Source organism: Petaurus breviceps, unplaced genomic scaffold, assembly GCF_028583685.1.
Source record: "Petaurus breviceps papuanus isolate PSGF00001 unplaced genomic scaffold, PetGlider_PUasm1.0 214, whole genome shotgun sequence".
Taxonomy (NCBI): Eukaryota; Metazoa; Chordata; class Mammalia; order Diprotodontia; family Petauridae; genus Petaurus; species Petaurus breviceps.
The window spans coordinates 9286314-9298712 of record NW_027185863.1 but is presented as its reverse complement, the minus strand read 5'-3'; the positions used below and the strand labels follow the sequence as shown (position 1 = coordinate 9298712).

General features: G+C 38.5%; 1 protein-coding gene across 2 annotated transcripts in view; it reads right to left on the bottom strand.

Annotated features, from left to right (window-relative positions):
* The window catches only part of RASA3 (RAS p21 protein activator 3), a 295543-nt gene that overhangs the window by 36078 nt on the left and 247066 nt on the right, over window positions 1-12399 (bottom strand). For both annotated transcript variants that reach the window (XM_069094058.1, XM_069094059.1), the window contains exons 11-16: window positions 11429-11577; window positions 9862-9976; window positions 8473-8547; window positions 4943-5066; window positions 3254-3360; window positions 696-773 (exon numbers count right to left, since the gene is read on the bottom strand). In XM_069094058.1, the coding sequence (XP_068950159.1) occupies window positions 696-773; window positions 3254-3360; window positions 4943-5066; window positions 8473-8547; window positions 9862-9976; window positions 11429-11577 (648 nt within the window). The remainder of the gene's footprint in view (window positions 1-695; window positions 774-3253; window positions 3361-4942; window positions 5067-8472; window positions 8548-9861; window positions 9977-11428; window positions 11578-12399) is intronic.

Sequence of the window (12399 nt, the reverse complement as noted above, 5' to 3'; positions counted from 1 at the left end):
CATTTCCCAATTGTTGCTTTTTGAAAATGAAGAATGAATGTCCCCAAATGCTACCATTCTTATAGCTATTCCTAGTGTGGGATTGACAATGAAGGCCCGGGGCAAATAATAAAGTGGCAAGTATTCTGTATCCTTACCTCCCCCAAAATAAAATCCTACCCACATGTACAAACAACATATTTTAATACAGGCGAATCCAGGTTAAAATGAATTTTGAGGGCAGTTTTACAGAAGAGCTAAAAAGAATAACTGTTTCAGAGGCATCGGTAGAACGGGCATGGGAAATACTACCCTCCTTGCCTTGATGAAAATGGGAGTTGTTATGGGCCTATTAAATGCATAATGGTTCAACATTTGATATGAAATTATCCCTTTTCCCTCCTCCTCCTCCATGCCCTGGACAAACAACAAGGGGTTTCCCAGAGTCCTAGCACCATATAATTCTCTTCAATAAAGCTGAAGTGAATAAAACAATATGTCTTAAATTCTGAATAATCTTTTTCTCTGCTATGGGAAACAAAGCAAGCTAGAAAATCAGTGAGGTCTGGCTATTTTCCAAATTTACAAATATAAGCTAGACAGAGAAAATTGGTGCTCATTACATGAACAAAGTACTTAAATGCCGATTGATTGCTTTACTTTTAGAAAGCAAAGTATACCTAACAAAGTGGGGGGAAAAAAGGGAAGAGACTTACGGATTTTGATTTAGATAAGCTGCCCAGGGTCTGTATAGTCTTGGAGATAAGTGTCAAGGTTCTAGAAGTCTGCGGGTCCTACCAAAGGTAAGAAAACAGAAACATTATACATCGGTCCAAATTTAATACAAAGCACACAGTATTCATGGTAAGTGGTTCCATCACTTTGTGGCAAACAGAGGGAGAAGAAATGGAAGCAGTGTGTCAGATTTTATATTCTTGGGCTCAAAGACCACTGCAGATGGTGACTGCAGCCATGAAATTAAAAGATGCTTGCTCCTTGGAAGAAAAGCTATGGAAAATCTGGACAGCATACTAAAAAGCAGAGCTGTCACCTTGCCGACAAAGATTTTTCCACTAGCAATGTATGGCTTTGAGTTAGACTATAAGGAAAGCTGAGCACCACAGAAGCAATGCTTTCAAATTATGATGCTGGAAAAGAATTTTGAGAATCCCTTAGACAGCAAGAAGATCAAAATCAGTCAGAACTTAAAGAAATCCATTCAGGATATTCACTGAAAGGTCAAATACTGAAGTTAAAACTTAATATTTTGGAGGTGGCTAGGAACACAATGAATAGAGCACCGGCCCTGGAGTCAGGAGGACCTGAGTTCAAATCCGGCCTCAGACACAACACAAAAACTAGCCATGTGACCTTAGGCAAGTCACTTAACCCCAACTGTCCTCCACTCCCTTCTCCAAAACAACAGCAACAACAAACACAAATATTTTGGCCACATAATGAGAAGACAGAACTCATTGGAAAAGACTGATGCTGGGAAAGATTGAAGGCAAAAAGGAAAGCGGATGGCAGAAGATGAGATGAATAGTGTCACAGAAAGAATAAACATCAACTTGGACAGACATAGTGGAGACCAGAAAGGCTCGGCGTGCTATGGTCCATGGGGTCATAAAGAGTCACACACAACTGAATAACTGACCACCAACAACATACTACAGTTATCTCTTTTATATAGAAGGGGTAGAGATGTGGTGCCCCACCAAAGCGGAAAATACCAGGAAAATTTTTTGGCCCTTCCTTCATACCAGAGAAAATGTCTTAATTATTATGGTATAAAAAATAAAATACGCTGATATATAATTTATATACATATATATGTAATGCATTTCTGAGTTTCTAATTTTTTGTCTTTGTGTTATCTGTGACTTTTGCAAAACTCCCCCCAAATTCCCATTTAATTTCTTATACTGACCCCTCCCCCCATGATGTACTGAAACCACTACGGGGAAAGTCGCCACGTGAAAGGGATAACTATAGTTGGGGCTGACCCTAGAGGTGAGAATCTTATCAAAGTTTGCATAAACTGAGTCAAATACTCACATGGTCAAATACTTAAATAGTACAGAAATACATATACCTCAAAATAGATCCAAATACATGAATATCTAAATATGTAACATCTGTTGTGTGCATATAAGAGAGGCATCCCGGTGGACTGGAAACAAAGCTAGCCTGAGGAGTCAGGAAATCCCAGGTTCAAGTCCCACTCCCACACATACTGGCTGTTTCAACCTAGTCAAATCACCTAGGCAACTATCTTATGCAATTTAAGTTGCATAAACAATTATAGACCTTCCTTGGTAAAGGGAGCTTCCTCTCTGGGAAATTGAAATCATAAGTCAGGACCAGGGGGAAAAGGGCATAAACAACATAAATGAAACATTCACGGGGCTATATTTAGAACCAGAATATTGTAAATTAATTCTGACACCATGTGAGTAGGGCATTCACTATTTTCCAAAGGAAATATACAAGGGACTTCTTCCAGGTTACAGGATCCAACTGGTAGCTGAGCAAAGTTCCTGTTTATCTCTCCAGATGATGGCCTGTTATTTCGGTTTGCAATATTGCAATATTCAAATGGCTTTGTGGCTTTAATGCAAAGGGAGTTCTGCACGTGATGGCAGGTTCCATGAGGACAGGGAAGCCATCTTTCTCATTTTACTTTCCCTGCTAGCATCTAGCTTGTGGACTGAATGGATATGTTTCCAGTAGGGAAAATAGGTGGAAGTATATGTGAATGTGTGTGTGTGTAAGTGTTATATACACACATATGAACATATGTGCATGTACATATGCATGCATTTGCCATGTACATAATCCATCCATACATCCATATTCCTAAATATTTGGTTCTCCCTTGGAAAAATCCCAGTGGTGACGGGTATACATTCCAGTTGCTCATTTTTATGACAAGTTTCTAAGCCATCAAGAACTTTTAAATGTATCATTAATCACTGTCGAAGTATACCACCATCAGAGCTGGCGAAAGCTAAAATCAAAGGGCAGATAAATTCCAGGATTCCAGGCAATCTATCTTTAGTCAGGTATTAAATAGCAGGTGTTTGTTATACTCATAATCCATTCTGTAATAGGCCAATCCTTGACCCCTGCAAAAGGTCATTTTTATATCTCAGTCTTCTACCTTCTAACAAAGGACACAGAGAACTTGGCAGGAAACTCAACCTCAACTGTGTTACAGGAAAGGTTGGACATGACAGGGAAGGAAGAAAAAAAATCCCCCCAATACACATACCGTATGATGAGGGGTGAGTTGAAAAAGGTTTGGTGAAAGGATGGCAGGAGCAAAGAATCTCAGAAAAATAAAGCTGCTCACGGCAGTATATCTCACATCCAGGTCACCTGTAACCAAGAAAAGTCATTTCATCCTGGACTCTGGAAGATAACAGGAATTGAAGGCACTTTGTTACTTGGTGGACTAGATCTAGTTTGGACACAGTGTATGGCTCTGACCTAAGCATGGTATTCAAATAGGAAGTTCTCATTGGAGGAAGATCTTTGAGAGCATCACCGGGGATGTAAGAGGTATGCCAACAATACATAACCAATGGCCCTTGGAAGCCAGCCTTGGGCTCCCAGAACCTATGAGGCAGTTCATCTCTTCAACAGCACCGAGAGGCACCTTAGTTATCTCATAGAGTTAATATTTTTTTAAAGAGGAAAACAAATTAGCTTGTCTTTTACTGGATTAGTCCATTGCATTTAATAGATCTGAACTTTCACTATGGAAGGGATGGATGGTCATGCTATAGTCAAGCAGGGGAAGAAAGACCAAGGGTTTCCAAAGCTATCTCTTTTTAGATCAACAGAAGCAACTTGACCTGTCACTAAAAGGTTCTGTTGCTTGGGTTAAATTTTTCATGGCGCCCAGGTGGACAAATATACGGTCAGTCTCACTTATAACATGGACTGCTGTGCGGGCTATTCATATCAAACATGATTTTGTGGAATAAAAGAGAGGATGGAATTTGGGAGGCACCCTAACTTTCCAAAGGAAGGAGATCTCTTTGATCATGCTGGAGATCTCTTTCAATCTGAATGCATTTTTATGAATGACTCTTCTAACAATTCAGGACCCTTCAGGTATGTTTTCATAGTGCTCCACAAAAATAACCCAATGAGACCAAAGTTATTACAGCTGATATGTACATTGATTACTCCTGCTCTTAGACGTAAATCATCCCTCTCTTGGACTCTTGGACAGAAAAGGATGAAAGATGACTTATTAAGTATTGTACAATAAGGCAGCACCATGACAAATCATCTCTCAAGCACTGTAATTGGACTAGTCAGAAATCTCTCTCCCCTTTTTCCTTCTCCCTATCATTCTGCTGTTCCAAAAGGGTAAAATGATACACATTTTTCCAGAGGACTCATTTCACTCTCCTTGGAAAGGCAGTGACCTATAGAGATCTATTTCAATGGAAGGGTGTACTGTGCAAACACAATACCTCCAATTGACAGCAAGAAGAGACTGCTGAGGAAATTCCAAGTAGGAACACTAAAAGAAGCAATTTTATCTGAACTGGAGAGTAGCCAAGACACAGAAAAGGTTCCAACCCAATGAGGAAAGTGCCAGGAATTCTTTAATGGTCCCAGAGAGCTAGGAAGTCTTGTCTTTTTTAGGTGCATCCAAAAAAAGAAAACAGGAGAGAATACCTAGGGAAACACTAGGCGAGGGGATAATTATCCCCATCCATCTCCCTGCAATATTAAAAAGGCAAACTATCGATCTGCCCATCATATTGAGGCTAGTCTAGTTGTCTGATTTTGAGAGAATTTCTCTATTTTTATGTAGGGCCCACTTTTTAAAAGTCACCATTAGAATTGGGAAAAATGGCAGATAGAAAAATAATTACGCCAAAAGTGGGAATTTAATTATTTTTAAGCAGGGTAACTACATCAACAGATATAGGAAACTCACCTTGGAATCGTTTGGCAGCTGATTCTCTCAGTGAAAAGAAAATATCACACATGACGGTTGGGCAGCTTACCCCAGATTTCGTGATAACATTGAAGATACGATCAACATATTGCCTCAGATTTTCCTGCAACACATTTCAAATTGATCCAAATATTTACTGTCACGTATCAAATATTGTTTAATAGGATTTGGAACAGAAAACGACCTTAATGAACATCTCTTTCATCATCCTCACAATTTTTCCAGGTAGACTTCTTGAGGGCAGGGATTAATTTGATTTTGCCTTTGTACCTGCCGAAACTATTTATATTTATATATACATAGTATATTTATTTATATACACATAGTAGGTACTTAATATTTATATATACATAGTAGGTACTTAATTTATTTATAATATTTATATTTATATATACATAGTAGGTACTTATTTATATATACATAGTAGGTACTTAATCAATACTTTTTGAACTGAATTGTTCAATCTCAGAAACTGTGGCCCTGGAGACTAAGTAACTTGGTCAAAGTGATATAGCTAGTAAGTAGCAGAGGAAGGAATAGACCTCAGGTCATGTGACCTCAAATTTGGTGTGTTTTTTTCCATGCTACCCAGCTAGGTGGCACAGGGGACAGAGTGCTCCACCTGGAGTCAGAAGACCTGAGTTCAAGTCAAACCTCTGACACTTATTAGGTGTGTGACCCTGGACAAGTCACTTAATCCTGTTTGCCTCAGTTTCCTCATCTGAAAACTGGGTATAATAATAGCACCTATCTCAGAGGGTTGCTATAAGGACAAAATGAAGTGTTCACAAAATGCTTTGAAAACCTTAAAACTTAAAATAAATTCTAGCTATTATCATTATTATCCAAATGGTATCATTATCCCCATTTCTCAAATGGAGATTATCAGAACCGTGAAGGTAAATGAATCACTCATAGTGCAGCCACAGTGAGCCTGGGCAGGGAATAGCACAAAGCCTTCTGATTCACAGCCCAGAGACCTAGCTAATATGGGTTAAGGCCTAAGAAATAAAAAGCAAATAAGGGGAGTAGAGGAAATCCATTGCACCCACTCAGAGATAGCCTCCTTGAAGTAGATAGGATCTTTGAAATCACCCAGGTGGCTCATGATGAAATGCCAAGATTTTAAGATGTTGGTACCTTGGTCCCTCCAATTTAAATTGGTATAGTGTTATTTCCTGATAGAGAAGTACAACGTAGCATCATGACACCTGAGAGTCATGCCCTTAAGACCTGTGTCAGAAAATCAGCCTTCTACTCTCTGAATGCACATACAAGATAAGAAGGCAAATGTAATTATGTGATGATAGTAATCATTATTCACTGAAGAGTATGTGGGGAAAAAAAGATACTCATCCTCCCCTAAGGATAACCATCTACGCTAAAAGTCAAATGCAGCATTAATGGGACAGGAGTTGGGAAATCTGGTTGCTAAGACCTGCTTCTAATACTGTGTGCCCCATAAAGAATCATTTTCTCTGCCCTTCGGGATAGAAATATTACTTTTGTGCCCACAAATCTTGCAGAAATGTTGTGGGGATGAATGGGAGAAGAGGTATGCTATAATTTTTTAAAATTATTACTGCATGAAAAAGGCATAACACCTTTGAACAGTCCTTCAAGGAATGAACTAATCATTGGAAGCTTTTATGAAGAGGAATTTGTAATGACCCCTCCAGATATTAGGCACCAGGGAATGATAATGATGATGATGATGATGATAACAGAGCTGAAAATTTAAATCATAGGTATAGACAGAGCAAAGGATTAAGATGAAAGATGAAAATATGAAAAAAGCGAGAATGAAAAACTGAGGAAGGAAAAAGGACAAATGGTGGTAGAACCTTTTAAAAGTAAGGTGAATTTGGGGGTGGCTAGGTGGCACAGTGAACAGAGCACTGGCCCTGGAGTCAGGAGGATTTTAGTTCAAATACAGCCTCAGACACTTAACACTTACTAGCCATGTGACCTTAGGCAAGTCACTTAATCCCAATTGCCCTGCCTTCCCCCCTCCAAAAAACCCCCCAAAACAAAAAACAAAACAAAAGTAGGTGAATTCAATTTCAATCCAATTCATAAAAGATTTATTAAACTCAGATTGTGTACAAAACTCAGTGATAGGTACCATGTATTCATGGTCTAAAAAGTCTATCTCGGAGGTAAAGTACATACATATAATATAAAATGATGACTGACACATGTGTTAGAGAATATATGTGAGTTACAGAAAATTAAATTTGGAAAGGAAAAGAAGAAATACTGCTAAGATCTTTAAAACTTTAGGTGAAAGGGTAGAATGGTAGGATTGAAAATAGACAAAGGAAAGAAGAATCATAGATCAGAAGCCAGAAGATGTCTTAAAGGTCATTTAATCCAACCTCTTCATTTTACAGATGGGGATGTTGAGGCCCATGCTTAAGGCAATCAACCAACCAATCAACCAACCAACCAACCAACCAACCAATCAATCAATCAGCAAGCACTTATTAAGTGTTTATTATGTTCCAGGTACCTTGCTAATCATGCTGGGAATAAGAAAGATAAAAGATAAAATAAAAGATAAAAATTAAATTAACTAAAATAAAAATAAAATTTAAAAGAAAGATAAAAGATTAAAAAACAGTTCTTGCCTTTAAGAAGCTTACATTCTACTGTGGAAGACAACATGTAAATATATAAGTATATACATAATAGATCATGCAAGAAGATTCAGGGAGGGTTTGTGTCCAGGTCCTTTGACTCCAGAGTCTATCATCCTTCCACTGAATTAAGATGCCTCCCCACAGGGAGGGAGAAAGGGAGGAAGAGGAAAGAAAGGAAAGAATCCTGAGAAACAGGAAAAGCTGGTCTGACTTGAATAATTTCATTTGTAAGGCTAAACAAAAAAAATGGCAAATTACACAGGTTTAAGAGGGATGTTGATCTAAATGAATTGGAAATGCCATAACAGTTTAGAAATGAAGACTAATAGAAGAGAGTGTAAAAGGACACTGTGGTGGCATACATGGAAGATGGAAGATTAATGGGGCTGTCTCTAAGAATTAATATTAGTGAATCAATTGTTGCTGTTATTCCGTCCTTCATTCTCAAAGAGGACCATGGCATCAGGGAGGTGATACCATGACATTGAACTGAATTGGATTTAAGTGAGGGAGGGCTGTGCAAAGTCACCAGCCTCACTTTCTCCTCTGAAGTGAATCAATAATCAACTGAGAAGAAGAGAAAAATGAGGAAATGATAAAGGGAAACATTTTGGGGGATAGGAAAATTTATACAAGAAAAAAGGGGTAATTAAACAAAACTTGACCAGAGGAAAAAAATCTTTCAATAATAACCAGTTCTCTGGCAGTGATTCTCCCTTAGCAACATGACTTGGAACCACCTTCTACCCAGACTCATCACCCATCGTAAATCAAGAGGCTATAAATTGTCCTAAGGCCAAAAAATAACAACATTACAAAATATATGTAATAGAGGGGGGCAGAAAAGAAAGGGAAGTAATGTCTTACCATATTGTTTTCCAGATTCTCTCCATCTTTCAACTTTACTGGATCAATTTCACAAGGTTTGTGGACTTGGCATATCTGGGAAGAAGAATTACACTAATGACTCCATAAGGAGGGCATCAAGCATGTAGAAGGAGAGTGAGTTTTATAGACACCCAGCACTAAGGCAGATGCACAGGAATATTCACGTCACACCATTCAATTGACCATTCCACTTATTCCAATGGAAGATTTAAGCAAATACAATCACGGTTTTTCCAGGAATCTGACATGCCTGCCTACAAATAAACGAGATTCTTAGGCTAACAGGTTGAAACTAATTTTCACTCCTCTAGTCTCCACCATCCCCCATCTTTCCTACTTAAAACCACAACACTGCTATGTAACAGCTGATCCGTGGCTAAGCTTTGCCAAATGTGGATAACAATTTCTGTTCCATTATAGCTAAACCCCATTTTGAAAATGATTTCTATCCCAATTGCTCAAGGCAGAATATCTCTTAATATGCTATTTCATGTGCAAAAAGATCATTTGGTAAAATCACTCAAGGGGGAAATACTTCTTGACAAGTTATCACAGTTAACAGTTTAGGTAGGAAAGTGCTGATTCACTTGGAAAGGAAATACAGGATCTAAATTTGTCACTCAATTACTACCCTGGGAAGAGAACAATAGCATTGTACTGGAGAGATAATAAAAAGTCACCACATGAAACAGCTGCAAAAGATATCTAGCAGTAGCCATACTGCTTTAAGAATGCAGAATGAGTGGGAGTCCTTGTTAATGACAATGAGATTTTTAGTATTAGCTCATTCTGTCTGAGGTTAACTGTTTGTTTAAAGTAAATTTTCCCAAACATGGGAAAAGTGGCATGAATTTTTGTCAGACTCTTAGGGAAACTTCCTCTTCATTAACAAACGTCCAGTTCTGCCACTATAGTAAAAAAAATATGATACAGATCCAAGATTAAACAATGTTTATTAAGTGAAACTGTATATAGAGCTGTGGTCTAGGTAATGAAAATACAAAGATTTTTAAAGGACTCTGATCCTGCCTAGAAAGAACTTACATTTATCTAGAGGGGATAGGATGTGTCTATAGAACAAGATAGGGAGTAAATATGAAGGAATGGGGGGGGGAGGGTAAGGGTAGATGAGATCCAGATAAAGTGCTCTGGGAAGATTTGGGGAAAGAAAGACATTTTTTAATTAGGAAGATCAAAGAAGGTGTCATGATAAAAGAAGTGGCAGCTGAACTGAATCTTGGAGGAAGAGCAGGATTTTCCTGTCTACCTGAGTTTTCAAGCAAATTCCCATTTTCCATTTAGTGACGCTAAAACGATAGAAACCACAAATGCCCATTCTCAGAAGACTCTTCAGGATAACACTCTTACCTCCTCTATAATTGGCTTTAATGTAACTTGAAGATAATGCATCCCTGCTAGCTTCATTGTCTCATCAATGCACTTGGACGTTAAAGAATTTCCTCTGAAAATGGTATTTGGGTCTCTGGAAAAGAACAAATTTCTGTAATTTCACCCTCTTGTAAAACAAAAGAAGACAAAACACTGAAAGAAAAAAAATTGCTATCACAGAACTCTAAGGTTGGGTTGTGAACACGCCTCTGTCTGAGGGAGGGGCTGCTGAGAAAAGCCTTCAGTACCGGTGAAAATAATTTCAGATTTTTAATGGACATTTTCAAATATATTTGCTGATGCCGCCACTAGGTGTTTTGCGATTTTTTTTTCCTGGGTAAGACATTCACCAGTTTTTTCTCAGATCATAAGATAACAATCTTGACCACTGTCTACTTACCAACTTTTTTCTTTTGTGAACTTTGTATCACCAAAAGAGAAAATAATTTTTTTTAAATGGATAAATGATTCCAGGAATGAAAATCTTGGTTGATAGGAAAGGCACTGTAAAATCCTATTCAAAATAAGCTGCTCTGGGCTAGCCTTAGTAAGTACAGAATATTCTAGAATAGTTTGTGGCAGCTGGGCCATATGTAGCCTTCTTCATCCTAGTTGCCAATCATACCTGTCTCAGAGTTCAGTATCCAGCATACTAACTTGCTCTGAGAGTGATAGATTTCCACCAATCTTTGGCTCCATTCACACAAGACTTCTTAACAGCTACATTTAAAGGTGATAATTTTCAGTTACCACCTTCATCTTTAGGCTGATCAAAGGATACCAGAGCAGTGAAAATGGTAAGGGTGAGCTAAACTCAGACCTTTAAAGCAACCCAGTTCCCAAGATAACTATATATCTTTGCTCACTCATCTAATAGTTTCCCGAATAAAAAAGTAGAGTAAAAAAATTAGTCTGTGATTATAACAGGAGAAAATCTACACTTTGGCTATTTTTTTTCCTTCATGTCAGCTATCCAATCCTTTGTTTCTCTTCTGAAGCAAAAATAAATGAGTTACGTGACCTTGGGCAAGTCACTTAACTCTTGGCCTCCAGTTTCCTCAGCTATAAGATGAGGGAGCAGGACTAAATGGCCACTGTGGTCCCCTCCCTCTAAATCATCATAAATGAATATTTATGATGACTGCTTTATAGTCATCCAATTATCTAAGCAGAGGAAAGCCTGTGTTTTTCAAATTTTTTTTCTCTAAAGTTTTATTGTTCATATCTATCAATTTCCAAAAACCATGTAACAGAATGAAAAAAGATCTGGACATGGAAACAAGAAATATGATTTGAATCCCATCTCCAACACACAGTAATTATGGGGTTGAGAGTCAGGTCTTTAAAATGCTATGAGTGTCAGTGTCCTCATCTGCAGAATGGGAGTGCCATTGCATCACCAACATCATGGGATCTTTTTGTGAAGAAAGCTCTTTATAAGACCTAAAGCGCTCCATAATAATATAAACAATCCTTCTTTCACTCTGAAATATTGGGGTTTTGTTCTATTTTTCTCTGTACGCGGGAGTGGGTGTCTGATACTCACTGAGTCCTCTTTACTTCGGCATTGGCAATGGCGCTGATGAAAGGCACAATCTTCCCATAGTGTAAGAAGAGGCGCACAAGTGGGATTGCGGCTTCATGCTTTTCTCTACACACTTCCCCCAAAATATGGGCTGCGGATGCCGACACCGGCTAACAAGAAAGAGAGAAAGGAATGTTCAGAGAGCAAGTGCCCAACAAACTACGTTTTCTGAACCCCAACTCAGATTCCCCCTAAGAGAGAGAGTCAAAGGGTACCCCTGGGAGACTGATTGGGGAGGCAGACACTAGGTTGTCCCACGAAAAGAACAACAGATGAAGATTCTAGTCCAAGTCTTGCCTTTAATGAGCTGTGAGATCCTGGATAAACCACTTATTATCTCAACCTCACTTTCCCCATCTGCAAAATAGGAGGGTTGGCTTAGACCTTCTCTAAGGTGTCTTCCTGGGCAGACAGAGTACCAGGCCTGGAGTCAGGAAGACATGAGCTCAAAGCCAGCCTCAGAAACTTACTAGCTGTGAGACCTTGGACAAGTCATTCAACCCAGTCTATAAAAAGAGCTGAAGAAGAAAATGGCAAACCACTCCAGGACCTTTGCCAAGAAAACCCCAAGCAGGATCATGAAGAGTCAGACATGACTGAAACACATGAATAAAAATGAGAGGTGTATTCTAGCTCTAGAATTCACCAAAGCTGAGATTCTGTGAATTTTTTAGTTCCTAGTGAGTGTTACCCAGACACTAGAGGGCAGTAATTTGAAAACAAGACCCTCTGCATTTGAATTCTCCCTCATAATCAACATGTTGGTTGTATATGAAATATCAAGGTTTCGGGGAAATGAGAATGATGAAAATCTAGTTAAATAGTTTCCCACTCCCCACCCCTTTCTGTGGTATTATCATTTCCGGCCACTATAAATACACCTTTCAGGTGAAAATGAAAACACAAAAACAAAACTGAAAAAAAAAATGCAT